Raw genomic sequence first — 21,619 nt, forward strand, 5'->3', positions numbered from 1 at the left:
AGTGGCTCCAGTGGTGGGTTTCTCGGTAAAAGCTCTTCTTGGTTTGTTTCAATCGACACAAAAGGATGTTGGGTACCCACTCAACCGGTTACAAGACAAAAAACAAGTTTTTGCAAAATGTGTGGTTTTTTTAGAAAAAAAAAAACAAACCTTTTTGGTTTAAAACGAAAAAAAAGTAAATATGGGGTCTTTATTGGAAATAACCCTGAAGTTTTTGTGGATTGCGATATTAAGATGTTCAAAACATAGAAGGACGAAACAGTAATTCTTTCCAAAGTGACGTGGTGAAAGTCTGAAACGTTGGAAGTTTACTGTTCTCTTCAGAAGTGTTGGGTTTTAATATATGTATATAATGATTATTACTTATAATTTGTAGCTTGAATTTACGGACGTTGCAAATATACACATCAACGATAGTCCTCCACTTCTCACACATCTTCCATAAAATGGAGGCGATCCACATAAATTAGGAAATTTGTAATATAAGATATTTTTGGAAATTACACTCACTGACTTTACGTTTGATGAAATAGAGCCTGATTTCTCTTGCCTGTCATCGGTTATTCGACTGAACCATGTTTTCTCTGCTTTCGTCCCAACCTTTGCCATCCATCGCTTTCCGTCATGATGAAAAACATTGCCGGTGTTTGTGTCCGCCGACCGCCATCAAGGTTTTTGAATTCCGAAATCGCCGGACACTAGGTTTTTTGTTATGCTTAGCCATCATTATTCCAAGAATAACATATTACTGTGGAAGTGCACCGAATTTTAATAAACACAAACGTAAATGTAATCACAATCAAGTTATCTTGTTATCGACTTGCCATCATAATGATTTTGAGATTCTAAAAAGAAATTCATCAACTGGCCACAGGTATATTAACGAAATTTTAGAACGAAACGTTAACACAAACAAGGACATAAAGTATCAACATGTTTCCAACTTCCATTATATGAAATTAAAAATATACAAAAATGATATTTTGTAATATTGCTAGTGAAAGTTACTCAACACAACTTACAGCGTTACACAACAATGAATTTATAATTACTTCCATTATATGAAATTATAAATATACAAAAATGATATTTTGTAATATTGCTAGTGAAAGTTACTCAACACAACTTACAGCGTTACACAACAATGAATTTATAATTCACCTCCAGTATCTGCATGCATAGAGAATGGGCTTTGGCCCACTCCCGCCTTTATATATATATTTTTTAAATCCGTTAAACTTATTTAAATAACAACTAAGGGGCTGTTTGGCAGGATCTGAATTTTTAAGATCTGAAATTTTAAGAGATCTGAATTTCTAAGAGGGTCTGAAATTTTAAGATCTGAATGTTTTTCATGCTGTTTGGTTTGAACCTCTGAATTTTTGTACTGAATGATAAAAATGACAATTTTACCCTTTTGTATCATTTCTTTCAATTACAACATCATATCTTTGGAAAAAAAATCCATGGAAGTAGGATGCTAAACATTACACCAAATATTACAAAAAAATACAATGAAAACTAAACAACCTAATAATTCATTATAATTACTAGCCAATAGTTATATACAAGTAGTCTTTACAAAAAAAAAACAATCTTTATTACAAAAAGTTCTTACGAAAAAAGAAATAGCAGGGATGTTTTGAACATTAATGGAGTTAAAGAAATTTAACTTAATTTCTTTTTGAACACTTCTTGCTTTGACCCTTCTCTTTGCTGCAGACAAATAACATGACAATGTCTTGAGATAATGTACATACCCAAATATGATTCAAAGCTCTACATGATCAATGATGAAATTTCTATAAATCAACATAAACAAAGAAATCTAAATTGGCATAACAAACATTACAATCAATGAAAATCTAAAATGGCATCCAAGGATGATTACCGATTGACCAACATACCCCTGCATCAAACATTTTTTCATTCATTCTCACATATCTCTTTCATCTTAAGGAGGTTATACCAGGAAGGAGGTTATACCAGGAAATAGTAAACATTGAGTATATGTAACAATTCAAGAACCTGATAAGGATAATTGCTTCAAAGAAACTTTGCAAGCCAATAGCCAAAGCCAACTCATTTTTATCAATATCTTCTCTACTTATAACAGAGACCAAAAAGGAGAAATAAATCCATGTTGATTTACCGTCTTTCAAAGCATCTTGGCAAGAATTGTGAAATGATGAAAAGTGAGCATATAACATCATTCGATCATATAACATCAAAATTGAGCATATAACATCAAAATCGAGCATAACATCAAATATTGATTTTGATTGAACAAATCAGAAACTGATAGCATAACAATTTCGATTTTTGATTTTCAAGTTTGAGGGAAAAGAAGGAAGAAATAGAAGAGACATGTTGCGGTCGGCTGAAGAACGAGATGGAGACGAAAGACAAGCAGCGGCGGAGGAAGGCGATGTTGCTGGGTGCAGCGTCGTCGGCGATTGCGGCAGCAGAAGAAGGAGGCGTCGCTGGCGTCGTCGAAACTGAGGAGAAGAACATGCGAAACAAGCAGACGCGAAGTGAAGAAAGAAGAGGAGGCGGTTGATGTGTTTAGGGAAAATAGAACGCGCGTCCCTTTTTTTATTTTTCAAACTTCGTTTAATATCTGAAAAAATAAGAGACATTTTTTATTTTAAGAGGTAAAAAATAATACGCAAACAAACGCTCTGAATCTGAAATTTTAAGAGATTGCCTCTTAATTTTGCAATTAAGAGGTAAACAAACGGGCCCTAAGAGCATCTACAGAAAAAATTAATGGAAGAGCATTACAATGAAAAGTTTAATGGAAAAGGTAAAAGATATGTTATGTTTACTTGTCATTTGTCATTTAATAGATATAACTTTATTATTGTGAAATGTCTTGGTATTCAATGAATTTGAAGATTAATGGTCATTGAATTCTCCAATAAAAAACTCTTTAAATCTTTAAATAAATATTTTTTAATATGTTTTATTGAACTAGAGAAAAAGAAAAGTATTTAAATTTTTGAATAAATATTTTTTAATATGTTTTATTGAAATTTTAATGCATTGTGGGATAAAAATTAATAGAATTATATGAAATAATAAATGATGAGTTTGATGCATTGTAGTATAAAAATTAATAGAATTTATATGAAATAATAAATAATGATGTTACACTTTAATGAACTCTATCAAATGCCCTAAGCCATATATCAATTTGGACCATCCAAACCCGGTCTCATCTAATATTACCCGAATCGTTAATGAACGACATAAAATACTAGGGGTGTTCGTTTGGATGAATCGGTTTGATCCGATCCAATCAAGTGAATCCAAATTAATTTCGGTTTTCAAAACATGGATCCGAATAGTCCAAACTAAATTCAAATCCGATCCGATCCGATCCAATTACAATTCGGTTGGATCGGTTTTTATAATTCGGTTTTCAAAAACCGAAACATTTTAAAACGACATATAATTATAATATTACCCAATTTTATACAAGAAACAAGAAAATTTGTTTAGTTGTGATTTGAAATTTACATACAAACAACTACTAAGCAAATATATTATAGTTAAATATTTTATAGATAGAAAGCTTTTGAGAGATAATACATATTGATGTTTTTTTATCGGGTGAAATGTTTTGAAACTATATGAAAAAATAAATTACAAAATCAAGAGATAACTATAGATATTTATTATAAATAAATACATAATAAATGTTTATTCGGTTTTTTTGGACTATTCGGTTCATATTTAATAAACCAAAACCAATCCGAAATCTAAAATAATAATTCGGTTTTGTTGAAAAACAATCCAAAAATCCAAATATCCGAACCAAAGAGTCCAATTGTCCAATTTGGTTTTATCCAAATTGGACCAATTGAAGAATTTGGTTTTATCCAAATAATAAAACAGTCCTATAAAATATAAAAAGAATAATCGTTAGAAGCCATATGTCAATTTGGACCATCCAAACCCGGTCTTATCTAATATTACCCGAATTCGCTAATGAATGACATAAAATACAAAAAGAATAATCGCTAGAAGGAGGGGTTGAACCTCCGACCTTGTGGTTAACAGCCACACGCTCTAACCAACTGAGCTATTCCAGCTTTTTATTTAGATGTTACTTGTATATAATAAAACGATTTTAAAACACAAAATGTGTCGCAAACAAAACTTTGATAATTTAGAGGCCAAACTTTATTCACAAAACGTTACATCTGACCTTATTGATACATGTTTATTCCCGTACACATAAAAACATTGGAAAAACACACCATTTCCTCTCTGAACCTAAGACCTTTGGGTGGTTCTCTGCGGTGACAGGAGCATACTTTCAGTTTCCCTGTTGGTTTTCAAGTTCTGAGCCTGGGTAGGCGATACATCATAGGAGGCAGTGATCACTTCAAGTGGCATCGCTCGGAACACCGAGGTGTACCCTGCAAGCGGGCTCTTCATCGGAGACTTGTTGGTCTTGAATGCCACCCACTCGAACCCGTTTTGTCCAGCTCTTGATACAGCTGCAAAGAACTGTGGGACGACGAATACGTCACCTTTGTTCACCTGTTCATCAAACACGGCTTCACCGTTGTTCGAAACGATCTGGACATGTGCATCGCCTCTAAGCACGTACACGACTACGTGGCTGTTTATCGGCCAGTGTGGCGTGAACAACGCATTCTGTTGGAGGTGTCCTTTCTCAGCACTCAGGTCCAACAAAGAAAGAATCGGCAGTTTGTGTTCGTTGACGGTGTTCAGTTTTCCGGCTTGCCGGGAAAAGATGTCCGCCTCTCTCTGGTTGTCCAAATTGTACAGTAGTTTGGCACTGCATATGGTTTCTTCAAGGCCGTTAGCGGCTCCTCCGCCTTGTCGTCGTTCAAATGGAGATTGTCGTTCTTGTTCTTCGTCGGGGGTGACGAATTGCATGGGCTGTTGGACTTTAACGATGAACCCACGGTTACCTGGCTCCTGCATCGACCTTACAATTTCTGGGTCAGTGTTGAATGCCTCCGCTAGTAATTCAGTGTCGAAGCCGGCGAAAATGTTCAAGAAATCGAAGCTCCCACCCTGTTGCTGCTGCGTGCGTGTTGGGTGCCTCTGTCCTTGAACGCTTTGGCTTGAAGTACTCCCTCCGGCGAGGAAAAATGACTGCCGGAAAGAAACACCAATTAATGGTTAGTTAACAAATTAAAAAGAATGAGGCTTTTTTGGCATTGGCTCCTTCAATGGTTAATTATCAGGTACGTACCCTAGCTTGCATGTCGAGTTGGTTGGCGGGGTTATTGACATCATTGATGGAGATTGACACCACTTCTTGGTTCCCGTCGTTGTAGGTCCAGTAGACGGCACCGGCGGGAATGGCGATGATGTCTCCACGACGGAATCGTCGTACTTTCTGGTGGGAGTCTGTTGACATATCAAAAACTTGTTGTTCTTCTTGTCCTTGTTGGCCCATTTTGCGAGGCCATTCTTGCTGTTGTTGTCCTACTACTCCGGTGTCAAATGTCTCAGCACATCCCGGAAAGTGTACTCCGATAATCCCTTCACCTGCATGCACCATGGATTCATATCAACACTTGATAATTAATTGCGAAGTATTTTCTATTAAAGAATTAATACCTTCTTCGATAAAGACAATTCTAGGGAAAGGATGAAAGCTAGGAAGAAAAAGAGAGTTCGGTTGGATAGTCTTTCTCATGGGAGCAACTCCGACACACTGAAACTGTTCATCATTTACATCCCATGTTTCGATCGAACCACCTTCGAACTCAAGGCGTTGAGCAGGTTGGGTAGCGGAGAGTCGCTGGAGGTTGCAGAACTCAGGGCCGCCGAGGCGTGGGGAGCGTGTGGTGGCAAGAGCGGTGGTGCCAAGGAGGCAGAGGAAGAAGCCTAACACTAGTTTTCGAGCAACCATTGCGAGAGAGGAGGAGTCAGAAAACAGAAGTGATATGATGTGAGGTTAAGGGGAGAATGTCCGGGTGGATTTATAGGGTAAGTGAAGTAGGGGTTATGCTGTGCATCGATAAATGTCACTTTGCCCAGGTGATGACGGAGTTGTTTGGGGTAGCGGTGGCTTCAACGTGGTGGTGCATGGCATGACGTGTACATACACTTGGCAAGATTGTTCTCCGTGTTTGGACAATTCGGCCAAGTATTTTAGCCAACAGGAAAAGTTTAGAGGATTCCTGTTTTCCATTTTCAATCAAAACTTGCAGGTAGAATGCTTGATTTTTTTGTATTATTTAATACTTAATCTAACACATACTAATCAAGTCTTAAATACCCTGTATAAAACAAGAGTATATATGTTTCATATCTTTGATAGGATCCAATTAAAAGATTAATGTTTACGGTATAATATTATTTAGCATCCACAAGTCAAAAGTTATATAGGAGTGTTTAAATAAGACAAAAGAATACGTTGAGACAGGGAGACACATTGCTAGCAAAACATTTCGAGTACAGCAAAAAAATATTTTAAATGCAAAATAGATGGAAAATTTCATTATATATTTTTTTTAATTAAAAAAAAAATAAGAGAAGTAAGGTTTTTCATATTAGGTGTAATAAGACAGAAGGTTTTTTCTCATATGTTTATGCATGTATATTTTTCTTATAAATATTGCACTAAAGTTTATGAAAATATTTCAGTATATTTATCAATCAATTAAAATCAAAGATTCTTGTAAAGAGTTCCTAGATTTAAGCCACTACAAGAAATCAATGCATTAGCTGCGACACAATTAGCGGCGACTAAGGCTTTTAGCGACGACATAGTATGTCGCTGCTAATTGTGTCGCCGCTAATGCATTGTTGCCCGAATCCGCGTTATCCCCTTCTGGTAAACCTTAGCCGTCCGATCGAGTATATAATCCAACGGTTGGGGCCTCGTTTTTGCACAAAAGCAATAACGGCGACAATTTGTCGCCGCTAAAGCTCGAAAAAAAAAGACGCGGCATAAGTTCCCTCGTTAGTTGTCGCCGCTATTGGCTGTTATCGCCGCTAAAGGCTAATTGTCGTCACTAAAGGTCGAAGAAGATAACAACTCCTTTCTGCTTTCACAGCTTTCATTTGTCTGTGTATTTATCCATTCTCTTCGAAGATTTTTGCTCAATCGAGTTTCCCAGAGGCTAGAAGACATACCGACGACGCCTTAGATCACTGGAAACTCCCCACTTCCAGATCTCCGATGATTTAACTGTGACATTAGTTCTGACACTGTTGCTGTCGATTTCCTCTGTGGTTTGTGTTTTCGTCCCTCATTTCTTCTTTTCCTTCTCTTTTAATGTCAATTTCTACTTGTATTTGTGATTAGTTGCACAAAATTGTTTCATCATAGATTCTTCTCCACTGTGACTGAGGTTAATGTCCTGTTTTCGGCGATGGTATGTTCCCTCTTCGCTCCTTTCTCTTTCTCTTCTTACAAGAATTCCAAACCTAATTGTTTTTTTTGTTGGTTTTTGTTGTCTTAAGTTACACCACCACCACCACGCACTGTTTCAACATCAAAGACTACCACCACCAATTTAAAGAGAGCAAAATTTTAGGAACCACAGGTGCATTTTTTGTAATTTGTTATATATGTGTGCATTTCTATGTGTGTTTTGTGTATATATATGTGTATTTCATATATGTGCATGCATAAAATGTACGTATATATGTGTATAATGTATGTATGTATGCAATTTGGATTGTGTTGATGTTGTTTTATGTGTATAAAAAGTATGTATATATGTGTATAATGTATGTATGTATGTATTTATAAACAATTTGGAGTGTGTTGATGGTTGTTTTATGTTTATAAAAAGTATGCATATATGTGTATAATGTATGTATGTGTGTATTTGTATGCAATTTGGAGTGTGTTGATGGTTGTTTTATGTGTATAAAAAGTATGTATATATGTGTATAATGTAACGACCCAATTTTCACGTCCAAAAATTTTGTTTTAAAAACATTACTTTAGAAAACATTAATAGTTAAAAACATTGTTTGATCAAACCATAACAAAACGTAAACCATGTCTAAAAGCCAAATCATACAACCATCAAAATATCAGAGTATAAATCCCAGAGAATCTCGTACGTGCGGAAACCAGTATGTGTGCATGATGTGCCGCTACTGCGCCGACTCCTTCCCCTTCGACGAAGAGGTACCTGAATCCAAAACTGTACACTGTAAGCACAAAGCTTAGTGAGTTCCCCCATCGTACCACATACCATACAAACACATAACACGCATACTGCCAGGCTATTCTGGGGTGCCTGACTACCCGGTACGGCCATTCTGGGGTGCCGACTACCCGTGTCAAGCCATTCTGGGGTGCTGACTACCCGTGTCAAGCCATTCTGGGGTGCTGACTACCCATCGGTCCTAACAACCGATCCTCGGGGACTAGTCCCCTCCTACTACCTCTATCGCATATAACGTAACAGGCCAACATGCAAACATATCATCACGTACTGTCAGACATTTCTGGGGTGTCTGACTACCCTCCGGTCCTAACAACCGAACTCTACTATTATCACATACAACATATCATGCTAGCATATAACATATCAGATAGTAGCAACCTAGATGATATCACAAAGACAATCATCTAACATACGACTCCTACTGGTGGGCCGGCATTGTGGCCGTAGACCCACCGCTACTGGAAGGTAACTCACCTCGAAGTAGCTGCTGATCTGAGCGGGAACTGACTGTTTACTGCTGCTGCTGCTGCTCCGGAAATCCTCCGGCTCAAAGGAACTGCTGAAGGAGTGCAAAGATGCCTGGATTCCTTCCCTTTCTCTTGATCTACTTCCCCTTTTGCCTCAAAACCTTCAAGAACACACAATAATGGCTTCAAACTCTCAATGAACAAGCTTAGGGCGAGGGTTGGGCGCTCTGGGGGGTGAATGGGGGCTGGCCTGGGGCGGATATGTTGTTTAAATAGGGTGCAAACCCCTAAAACTTAGGGTTTCATCCAATAGCGGTGACTCGCCGAGTCCAGAATATGGACTCGCCGAGTCGCCAACTTAAACGTGTCCCGGGTCCCGTCCTTACTCGGTGAGTCGGACCTATGACTCGCCGAGTCCAAGGCAAAAGAAGGAGAATTACTCGAATAAGATTTACGTACCAGGAACCAGGTGCTACAAATCTCCCCCACTTATTTTAGACTTCGTCCTCGAAGTCTGCTGCTCGATCCTGAAACAGCTTGGGGTAATGCTCCATCATCTCATCCACCGGCTCCCAAGTCCATTCCGAACCCTTGCGGTGCTGCCATTGCACCTTCACTAGCTCCACTTTCTTGTTCCGCAAATCCTTTGACTTCTTGTCGAGGATTGCGACTGGGCGCTCAATGTAATTCAGGCTGTCATCAACCTAAATATCCTCTAACGGCACTACCGCTGAATCGTCCACTAGGCACTTCCGCAGCTGAGAAACATGGAAAGTGTTGTGGATCTGGCTGAGCTCGGCTGGCAGATCCAGCCTATACGCCACCTTGCCCACCCGGGCTACAACCCTGAACGGTCCGATGAATCTCGGGCCCAACTTGCCCCGCTTCCTGAATCGAATGACGCCTTTCCAAGGCGACACCTTCAGGAGAACCATATCCCCGACTTGAAACTCCAAGTCGGATCGACGCTTGTCGGCGTAACTTTTCTGCCGACTCTGAGCAGTCTGAAGCCTGCTCCGGACCTGCTGGATCCTCTAGGTCGTCTTGAGCACCACTTTGGTGCTCCCCATTACTCTCTGGCCAACTTCACCCCAGCATATCGGGGTCCTGCACCTTCGTCCGTACAACATCTCAAATAGGGGACGATCAATACTCGCGTGGTAGCTGTTGTTGTATGAGAACTCGGCCAGGGGAAGATAGGTATCCCAGCTACCACCAAAGTCTAGCACGCACGCCCGCAACATATCCTCTAGAGTCTGGATGGTCTGCTCGCTCTGACCATCCGTCTGCGGGTGAAAGGCGGTGCTAAAATGCAAATGAGTGCCCAACTCATCATGAAATCTCTTCCAAAACCTGGAAGTAAAACGCACATCCCTGTCCGAGATCACTGATACCGGCACCCCGTGTCGCGCCACGATCTCCCTGATATAGATGTCGGCCAATTTCTCGGCCGATATGCTCTCCTGAATCGGAATAAAATGAGCGCTCTTGGTCAATCTATCCACGATGACCCAAATCGAATCCACTCCACGCGCGGTCCTGGGAAGCTTCGTGATAAAATCCATCGTGATATCTTCCCATTTCCACAGTGGAATATCCAACGGCTGCATCTTGCCATGCGGTCTCTGATGTTCGGCCTTGACCTTCCTGCAGGTCAAACACCGCTCAACGTACCATGCCACATCCCGCTTCATGCAGGGCCACCAATAATCTAGACGAAGATCCCTATACATCTTCGTCGCCCCGGGATGAATAGAGAATCGGGACTTGTGCGTCTCCTCCGTCAAAGTCTGGCGCACACCTCCGTGATACGGCACCCACACCCTACGGTGTAATGTCAATAGTCCTCGGCTATCATAATCAAAGGAGGAAACCTGACCCACCACACGTTCGCTCTTCCAATGTTCCTCCTTGATAGCCTCCTGTTGAGCCTCCCGGATTTGCTCCAACAGGGGAGTCACCACGGTCATCCTCATGCAAACGTACCTGATCGGCGCTGCCTTGCGGCTAAGCGCATCGGCCACCACGTTGGCCTTCCCCGGGTGGTAAAGGATCTCACAATCATAATCCTTCACCACATCCAACCACCGACGCTGCCTCATGTTCAGATTCGGCTGATCCATGAGGTACCTCAAACTCTTGTGGTCCGTGTAGATGGTACATCGAACCCCGTAGAGGTAATGTCGCCAAATCTTGAGGACAAAAACCACCGCCCCCAACTCCAAATCATGCGTCGGGTAGTTCGCCTCGTGAGGCTTGAGCTGCCTCGAGGCGTAGGCAATGACATGCCCCCTCTGCATCAATACCGCGCCCAACCCAGAAATGGACGCATCACAATAAACCACAAAATCCTCTACGCCCTCTGGCAAGGCTAAGATCGGCGCCTCGCACAATCTCTGTCTCAGCGTCTCAAATGCAGCCTGCTGCTCGGGTCCCCACCGAAAGACCACGGCTTTCTTCGTCAGCCGCGTCAGGGGCACGACTATCTTGGAGAAATCCTGAATAAATCTTCGATAGTAGCCTGCCAATCCCAGGAAACTCCGAATCTCAGATGGAGACTTCGGAACCTCCCATCTCATCACGGACTCGACCTTGGCCGGATCAACCAGGATCCCGTTCTGGTTGACGAGGTGTCCAAGAAATTGCACCTCGCGCAACCAGAACTCACTCTTGGAGAACTTGGCATACAAGCTCTCCCTCGTCAGGGTCTCCAACACCTCCCTCAGGTGTTCCTCATGCTCCTCCTGAGTCTTGGAATAAACCAAGATGTCATCGATAAAGACTATCACAGACCGATCCAACATCGGTCTGCACACGCGGTTCATGAGGTCCATGAACGCGGCAGGAGCATTGGTGAGCCCAAACGGCATCACCACAAACTCATAGTGGCCATAGCGCGTCCGAAATGCAGTCTTCTGCGCATCCTCCTTCCTGACCCTCATCTGATGATAACCCGAACGCAAGTCAATCTTGGAGAACCAAGATGCTCCCTGAAGCTGATCAAAGAGGTCATCAATCCTCGGGAGTGGGTAACGGTTCTTCACCGTTACCTTGTTCAGCTCCCGGTAATCTATACACATCCGATGCGACCCATCCTTCTTTTTCACAAATAGGATCGGGGCTCCCCAAGGCAAACTGCTCGGACGAATAAATCCCTTGTCTAACAGCTCCTGCAGCTGCGTAGACAACTCCTGCATCTCGGGAGGAGCCAACCGCTACGGTGCTTTGGCTATCGGAGCCGCACCAGGAACAAGGTCAATCCTGAACTCCACCTGTCGCTCCGGAGGTATCCCAGGTAGCTCCTCCGGGAAAACATCTGCAAAATCTCGAACCACCGGAACCTCGCTCACTGTCGCCTTACCCGCCTCCCGGGTATCCATCACATACGCGACATATCCTGCGCATCCCTGCTGAAGATAGCGCCTAGCCCTCGTTGCTGAACATACAGTGGGTCCATCCTGCGGCCTCTCACCATGAATCACTAACTCCCCCCCCGCTTGGGGTCCTGATCCGCACTAACTGCTGCGCGCAATCTATCACCGCCCCATTAGGGCTCAACCAATCTATGCCAATAATCACCTTGTTCCCACGCGACGGAATGGGAACCAAGTCTACCAAGTAACGCTCCTCAAACAAACGCAGAACGCAATCTCGAAACACCATCGGTGCTCGCACCGATCGATCATCAGCAATCTCTACCTCTAAAGGGCAATCTAACTCGCCCGAAGTCTCATGAAACTTCTTGCTAAGCGCAAGAGAAACAAACGATCGGGATGCACCCGAGTCGAACAATACTTGAACTGGGATGCCGTTCACATGGAACGATCCTAATGCATACATATACATACGGATCACATATCAATATCATAAAATCACAAAATAAAAAAATAGAGGGAAAGAATCATACCCGTCACCACATCGGGTGCGGTGCGTGCCTCCTCGGTAGTCAACTGGAATGCTCGGCTCCTCACCACCGGAGCCTCTGCCTTGCCCTGCCGGCCATCCGTGATCCGCAGGGTCGCTGGAGCTGGCGCCTTCACCGGCGCTGAGACTGTCAACTGGGGGCAATTGACCTTCTTGTGGCCCCTCTGGTTGCAGTGGAAACACAACAACTCTGATGTCTGAATAACTGCCGTCAGAGCAGTGCAATCCCTGCTGATGTGCCCAGACTTGCCGCACTTGTAGCAGCCTGACGATCCCATCCTGCACGCCCCCTCGTGCGGCCTGCCGCATTTCCTGCAGCGGCTCGGTCCTGACTGGCCTTTTGGCCTACCATCTGATCCCTTGGGCTTCTTCCCCGAAGCCTCTCCTGCCTGTCCCTCCTCTAATTTCCGTTTCCGGATGTGCTCCAAATCTATCTCCCTCTCCCTCGCCCTGGCGATCATAGAGTCCAAGGTAGGGCAAGCCGAAAAGCTAACATGCTCCCGGATGTCAGCTCGTAGCATATCGTGATAACGGGTCCTCCTTATATCCTCTTCACCAGCGTACTGGGGCACCAACAAAGTCCTCTCCCGGAACTTGGCGGTGATCTTCGCCACAGTCTCCGTCGTCTGTCTCATGTCTAAAAACTCCCTAGCCAGCTGCTGAAGCTCGACAGTCGGCGCAAACTCTGCCCTGAACCTGGTCACAAAGTCTGACCAGGTCATAGCCTCGATAGCTGAGGCTCCCAACGAGTCACCCACTGACTCCCACCAATCCCGGGCTCGATCCCGTAAACACCCTGCTGCATACCTCACCTTCGACCCCTCGGGGTAGAAGCTAGTCAACTGGGCAGACTCGATGTCTGCAATCCATCGCCTGGCAGCAATGGGGTCTTTCACCCCATGGAAATCCGGCGCACCACTGCCCCTGAAGTCCTTGAAGGACAGTGTGCGAGATCCCGACTGGCTAGATGCCAAATCACTCCTGAATGCCCGCAGGCGATACTCCATCAACTCCATGATCCCTTCCTTGATCGACCTAAAGAGGATGGGGGTCGACTCAAGGATCCCCCTGGTGATCTCTGACGCGATGAACTCGCGTAGTCCCTCATCTACCGGCTCAGAACCTGATCCCGAACCTGACCCCTCTCCTGAACCACCATCTACCGGCCTCGATCGAAGTACCACCATTCTGCAATACATCACAACAATCATTAGAGATACGGATACTTCCTAAGGGTTCACTACTACTTACAAGTTCCCTGGTCTTGTCTTGGCCTTCCTTGGTTCGGGTACGGATCCTCTGCTTTCAGTAGTACGGGCCCATACTACCTTCCACATCTATCCGTACCTTCTTCAAGGACTGCCTCGACTCCACCAGATCCCTTTCACTATTACTGATCACTACCATACTCATCCCAGGCTCGCCCTAGGAAATCTCCGACTCTACTCGATCTAGTCCTCAGCTGCTGCAGACCTCCTTGTAATGCCAATTAGCCATCACCCGAATACCATCACACACGACGAGACTCAGATAATCCTTCGAGTACCCGACTCGTCCCTACAACGGTTGGACTCAAACAAGAGTTGCGCAGTAGGATCAAATCCGGTACTCTAAGATTATTCAACTCTGATCACATGTGACGTGACGTATTCGCCTAATGGCTAATTCCCATTATTCGGAGTCCCACATAGCACGAAGCAAGCAGCATTTAGACAAGGGAAACAATCTCAAGCAATTCCACTCTCATAGAGGGAAACTGAACTAGCACACAGTGCTAACTCATACTATCGGGCACAACCCTAACAGGCTACCCTACTGATGTCTACTCGATACTAGCATGCAATTCTCATACAACTGAAACACATAAGACAGGCACATAAGGCATCAGTCCTGGATCCTTAGTCATATTCTAGCATGCTGTTCTACAAAAGCTGATAAACATAACATAAACTTGTATGGGTACTTTGGGGAATACTTACTTGAGCTCGGCCGGTCGCGCACATCACACACTTCGTTCTTTCTTAAACTCTTTTCTCAATTTTCGAAAACATTTCCTTTTAGAAAATCTTTTAATCCCTCGATTTGAGTTCAGACACCCCCGAAGGTGAGTCCGAATCCCTCAAACCAGGGCTCTGATACCAACTTGTAACGACCCAATTTTCACGTCCAAAAATTTTGTTTTAAAAACATTACTTTAGAAAACATTAATAGTTAAAAACATTGTTTGATCAAACCATAACAAAACGTAAACCATGTCTAAAAGCCAAATCATACAACCATCAAAATATCAGAGTATAAATCCCAGAGAATCTCGTACGTGCGGAAACCAGTGTGTGTGTGCATGATGTGTCGTTACCGCGCCGACTCCTTCCCCTTCGACGAAGAGGTACCTGAATCCAAAACTGTAAACTGTAAGCACAAAGCTTAGTGAGTTCCCCCATCGTACCACATACCATACAAACACATAACACGCATACTGCCAGACTATTCTGGGGTGCCTGACTACCCGGTACGGCCATTCTGGGGTGTCGACTACCCGTGTCAAGCCATTCTGGGGTGCTGACTACCCATCGGTCCTAACAACCGATCCTCGGGGACTAGTCCCCTCCTACTACCTCTATCGCATATAACGTAACAGGCCAGCATGCAAACATATCATCACGTACTGTCAGACATTTCTTGGGTGTCTAACTACCCTCCGGTCCTAACAACCGAACTCTACTATTATCACATACAACATATCATGCTAGCATATAACATATCAGATAGTAGCAACCTAGATGATATCACAAAGACAATCATCTAACATACGACTCCTACTGGTGGGCCGACATTGTGGCCGTAGACCCACCGCTACTGGAAGGTAACTCACCTCGAAGTAGCTGCTGATCTGAGCGGGAACTGACTGTCTACTGCTGCTGCTGCTGCTCCGGAAATCCTCCGGCTCAAAGGAACTGCTGAAGGAGTGCAAAGATGCCCGGATTCCTTCCCTTTCTCTTGATCTACTTCCCCTTTTGCCTCAAAACCTTCAAGAACACACAACAATGGCTTCAAACTCTCAATGAACAAGCTTAGGGCGAGGGTTGGGCGCTCTGGGGGGTGAATGGGGGCTGGCCTGGGGCGGATATGTTGTTTAAATAGGGTGCAAACCCCTAAAACTTAGGGTTTCATCCAACAGCGGTGACTCGCCGAGTCCAGAATATGGACTCGCCGAGTCGCCAACTTAAACGTGTCCCGTCCTTACTCGGCGAGTCGGACCTATGACTCGCCGAGTCCAAGGCAAAAGAAGGAGAATTACTCGAATAAGATTTACGTACCAGGAAACAGGTGCTACATATAATGTATGTATGTGTGTATTTGTATGCAATTTGGAGTGTATTTGTATGCAATGTGTAAACTACAATGTCATAATGGAAAAAAGAAACAAAAAACAAGTAGGATGTTATTATTGAAAATGTTATTTAAAGTAAATTACTATGATAGTTCCTATGTAATGTGTATTTGTAGATAAATTGGTAATTATTAGTTTGTTGGTTTGTTAGTTTGATTGTTGGTTTAATTTAGAAGGTTAATGTAGTTAGTTGGTTTGTTAATTTGATAGTTTGTTGATAATTAGATAAATTGGTAATCGGTAGTTTTTTATCATTTGGTAGTTTTTAGTGTGGTTGAAGTTAATAGGTTAAATTACAAGTTTATATATTGTTATCTACTATGTAGTTGGAGAATCTTCTACCAATGTCCAACAATTCAGAGAATACTATGGAACTTATAGGAGGGAACGAGGGTGGCGGTGGTGACGACACATCGTATTAGCTTTATCTTTTATTAGAGATTGTAGTACGACAAAAATTTATAAGAATTTTGTTATTTATTTTGGTGTATGTATGGTATTACAAAACTTGGATGTTATGTAATCGTTTTTCTGCATTTAACGTATCGTTTTTTCTGCATTTAATGTTATTATGTATCGGTTTTTTGACAACCGGAAATGACTGCTTTAAAAAAAATTAAAAAAGCCAACAGCGACGACATAGATCATTAGCGGCGACGTGTATCATTAGTGGCGACAGTGAGCATTAGCGGCGAATTTTTGACCAATAGCGACAACGCAGTAGCGGTGACTCAATAACGCCGACGTGTCGCCGGCAAGGGTATTAGCGGCGACTTTCGTGAGCAATAGCGGCGATTTTTGTCGCCGGTAATACCCTTTTTTCTTGTAGTGAGCCTAGCCAAACCATTTTTTCTTAGTTTGGCTGGTTTCAAGCCTGACTTCTATTTCTGATGGTGGAGTTGGTAACTTGTCTTTCGTTGTCGTCCTCTGTTGGTTAGAAATCGAGTCTCCACAAAAAAGCCCTAAACTCTTGTATTTTGCTCTTCGTCGGAGACCTAAAATCAAGGTTGCAAAAATCGTTCGGTGGTAGCTCGACGATCGACTGACGATAAACGATTAATCGTACTAGACAAGGATTAATTGAGACCTAAATTATTAATAAAATTATTTAAAAAATTAAGATTACCTAAAAGATTAAGTATTTGAAAATTTAAAATGTTAGAACTCTGAAATTTTAAAAATTTTAGTATAATATTATAAAATTTTAACACTTAAAAATTTGAAAATTTAAAATTTGATGTAGTATTTGAAAATTAAAAATTTTGAATATTTTAAATATTTCCCGCCTATGACCGTGGAGGACCCAAGTCTGAATTTGATCAATTTTGATCAATTTCTGCCAAACATCCTAATCGTAATTAGTTCAAGGCCGTTAATCAATTAATCGGCCGCCAACACTGATTTCTGCAACACTACCTAAAATCGACCGACTCTTGTTCTCCCTTCGACATCAGAGACACCCTTTGCAAAAATGGATTTATTTTAAATTTCTTTGTAAAGTTGGGTTTATTTTTAGATGGGCCCAATCAAAGAACAATGGATGCAGCTTAATATTTCATATCTGGCCATTTTATTTTTCATTTTACTCTTATATCTTTCATTTTAGAAAAGTTATTCTTTGACATATATATATATATATATATATATATATATATATATATATATATATATATATATATATATATATATATACACTAGCTGTATACCCACGTAATGCGGCGGTAACAAATAATTTTTTTTGGCAATTAATTTCATTTGACAACATTTTTTTTTGCATAATATTTTCAGGTGACAATTTTTTTTGGTACACCATTTCAGGTTAATAGTTTTTTTTTCAACGAATATTTTCTTTTTAAGAAACATGTCATCGATTATTTAATTTTATTCGGAAATCAAACCATCAAGTTCACTCCAAAAGCATAAATTAAAAACCAAACATTAGGTAACCTAAGTATTATTTCCATACGTATTAGACAGGTGGGGAAAGAGATGTGGGGATTAGTTATCTTTCGATTTTGGTTCTTGTTTTTCGGTGCAGCCATTTTATTTTTCGATGGGCGACAAATAGTTATACTTCAACTAATATGTTATCTATTTATCATCAATATTCATTATGAATTAGAACCTGACATTCAACCCCCTTAGCTTTAATTTTTTTAGAACGGTGGGTTAGTATATGACTGAGATAGAACCCATGATCTCTTTGTTAGTAACTCCTTATTAGACACCTTGTTAGCCAGGTAGGTTAGCCCCAACTTGTCCCTAGCTTCTTAATATATATATATATATATATATATATATATATATATATATATATATATATAAGCCTTATAAATAGTAAATTTTGTGACTTTAGGTTTTTGCCACAAATGCTTAGAGAATTTGACTGCATCACTGAAATGAAAACTTTTACATTTTTGTATTTTGATTAACTTTTTGTCTTTAGATTTTTGCCACAAACCTGTAGCGACATTGACACTTTTCGTCATTGCTATTAAACTTTTACATTTTACCGTTTTTTACATTAGGTTTTTGCCACAAATGTTTGGTGAATTTGACACTTTGCATCTTTGAAGTGAAAATTATTACATTTTTGTGCGTTTTTGCCACAAATCTTTAGCGACTTTGACACTTTTTCTCTGAGAAGTTTACTGTTTCCCAAAGAGTATATTAAAAATGATCTACTGTTTTCTCTAAAAACCTACAATTTTGTTCAAAATTTACCGTATTGTTGATTAGGAGTAGTTTTGTATATGAGGATAACTTTTTTTTTTTGAAAAAAACCGAAAAAAAAAAATTAAAACCGTAGGTTTCTTACGAAACCTACGGTGTACAAGTCCATAATGCACAAAACCGTGGTTTTTTAAACCCAAAACCGTAGACTGCTACATAAAACCGTAGTTTAAAAAAAAGAGTAAATTATTGAAATTGTCCCTATGGTTTGGTCAAAATTGCACGTTTGGTCCCTAACTTTTCTTTTGCATGCAGAACGTCCCTATGGTTTGATTTTGTTGCGTTTTTCGTCCCTTGCGTACATAAAGTTAGGACCAAACGTGCAATTTTGATCAAACTATAGGGACGAAAAACACAACAAAATCAAACCATAAGGATGATCCGAGTGCAAAATAAAAGTTAGGGACCAAACATGCAATTTTAATCAAACCATAGGGACGATTTCAGTATTTTACTAAAAAAAACGTAGTTTTAACCCAAAACCGTAAGATACGGTTTGGGAAATCATATTTTTATTATTTTATAGAGAGAAAGTTGTAGGTTTTAAAAAATCCTACGATTTTATATCTTCAAAATGATTTATTTTTATAGTAAACACGAAACAATAGACGAATTAGCGAAACAGTAGACGATTCTAAAGACCTACAGTTTCGTGGGCTATTTTGGGACAATTTCTAATTTTTGGCTAAAAATGGTTAATTACTTTCTTAATTTGGCTAGATTAGTAATCAACCCTTAAAAAAAAAAACCAATATGGCCTTAACCATCAGTCAACTTAAGGAAAATGTTTAAACCATAAATGCTATTGAAGATTTCCATTAGGGGATACCGTTATTTCTTTAAAAAATACATACATTAGGAAAATAGTAAAACAAATTGAGCAACAAAAGGTTCATAAAATTGATATTTTGTTCTTCATTTAGCAGTCCATTTAGAGCGTATATCTCAACCTACATCAAGCAATTTAATAAGCCAAAATGCTTGACATCTCAAATTCTCTCTTATACCAACAATAGTCATCATTAAAAAACAACATAAACCCAAAACATCAAATTGGTTCTTAAAACAAAAATGATTCACCATAGGAAAGCATTCAGTGCCATGCAATTAAGCAATACACCAACGATTTATTTATAACGAATAGTTTTTGGACGATGCTAAGTTTCATTTCGGCAGACAATGATTGCTTTCTTGCAAGATTCTACATGGTGTGAGGCGTGGGCCAAACCTCAAGCCATAATGTTTTTCAAGGCATGACAGACCTAATCCCCCAAAATAAAAACAATTTTATTCGCATAAAAGATATCTAATGTCATAAATGAGATAAATAGATGAGCTTGACAAGTACTTTATCTCATTAAAAAGGAAACAGATAGATTTATAGTGAACCGTCCATGGAGATTTATGGCAAACAATAACCATTTAAGAGTATGAGGTGACATTTGGTCTATACGGTTGAAGAAGGAAGTTACAAAATATCAAGTAACAATAAAGCAGTAGATTTAGGTCTTCTGGGTACTGCTACCAATACCACAACATTCCAATAGATTGGAATTAGAGAATACTAATTTAAATCAAATTAGCAACTGATCCAGATGAAAGTCTAGCATAAATCAGGGGTAGTAGTTGCAGGGACAAAGGCTTATTCATACATACAATTACGCTTCGTTCCCGAGTTTGACAAAAGAAAAGAAGAGAAAAAGAAAAGAAAGTCATAAGAGAAAAGAAGAGAAAGGAAATGAAAACAAAATTTTCTTTTGTGTTCCCGAGTTGGAGAGAAGTGGAAGGAAAATGAATCATTCTATTCTTTCTTTCCAAATCCTCCCAAATCGGAAGGAAAGTTAGGAGAGAAAGTGATCATCCCATTTCCCTCCATTTCCTTCCACTACCCTCCTTTAATGAAACTCATTATTTTCTTCTCATTTCCACCCATTTCCTTTCTTTTCTTTCGTTAAGTTGAACTCGGGAACGGGGTGTATACGCACAACCACAATATCTTTAAAAAAGCAAGATAAAATCAACACAAAGGAGAAAAGAAACTTTTGTAAACAAACTCAAGGATAAAAAATCTAATGCTCCTACTTTAAACAACGTGATGAAACCGCAAACTGAATACATGGACCATTCTACAAGTTGGGAGCATTCTTTAAAATCCCATTCTTCTTAGTAACATCAAGATATCTATTCATTAGAAGCAAATAAAATATAATGGAAATGTCAAATTGACATATAACGAAACTTAAAAACACATTTGCCAAAGGGTATGGGTTACAGCATGTATCAGTTTTGCGAATAATCGTATCATAGCATGAAAGCCGTAATAATAGATAATAAAAAACGGTAGGAAAAAAATTCAAATCGGTAGAAAGAAAACAGATTTGGCACCTAAGTCGCATGACGACCCATATTCAACAGACCAAATTGCATCTCAGGTGCATAACTCGATGCATTATGATAAACTGTAAGAGTAATAGAGTCAGGAACACAAATAAAAACAAAAACCTATCATCTTTATGGATATAACTTGAACCCATAGGAAAAAAACAACTTACTTGCAGTTACATGATGTTCCATTAGATACAACTCCATGTGAGATCATCTGATTAAAGAGTAAAACTTGTTTAGTAGGAAAATTATTAAATTGAAAAATTTTATTTTTCATCAGAGAAATTACTTACGTTTTCAATGTAAATATGTATTAGAGGACTCTAATTACATAGCATGCTTTATAAAATTACTACAATCTCCTTTCTTTATCGATTCTTAAGTCATATAAGAATGTATTTTGTTCAACAAATTATACCAGCAGTCAAAATTTCTATGAAATTAATTATACTTGAGTTTGTAAACGTGCAAATAGATGCATATCCTAACTCTTCAAAATTGTTTTTTTCTCTTCGAATGAGGTTTGATGATAACTT

At 40.3% G+C, this 21,619-nt stretch overlaps 1 protein-coding gene and 1 non-coding gene across 2 annotated transcripts; both read right to left on the bottom strand.

Annotated features, from left to right (window-relative positions):
- Window positions 1-4,023: 4,023 nt before the first annotated feature.
- Window positions 4,024-4,097, bottom strand: TRNAN-GUU (transfer RNA asparagine (anticodon GUU)). Its single transcript has one exon. It is a non-coding gene; the product is annotated as a tRNA-Asn (tRNA).
- A 109-nt stretch (window positions 4,098-4,206) lies between these two features.
- LOC145068773 (11S globulin seed storage protein 2-like) lies at window positions 4,207-5,937 on the bottom strand. The gene is made up of 3 exons (XM_079015769.1): window positions 5,608-5,937; window positions 5,237-5,535; window positions 4,207-5,136 (listed from the first exon to the last, which is right to left on the bottom strand). The coding sequence occupies exons 1-3, from the start codon at window positions 5,900-5,902 to the stop codon at window positions 4,282-4,284; spliced, it is 1,449 nt and encodes a 482-aa protein (XP_078871895.1). The 5' UTR covers window positions 5,903-5,937; the 3' UTR covers window positions 4,207-4,281.
- Window positions 5,938-21,619: the final 15,682 nt, after the last annotated feature.

Source organism: Lactuca serriola, chromosome 8, assembly GCF_051521515.1.
Source record: "Lactuca serriola cultivar US96UC23 chromosome 8, Lser_US96UC23_V15, whole genome shotgun sequence".
NCBI classification, from domain to species: Eukaryota; Viridiplantae; Streptophyta; class Magnoliopsida; order Asterales; family Asteraceae; genus Lactuca; species Lactuca serriola.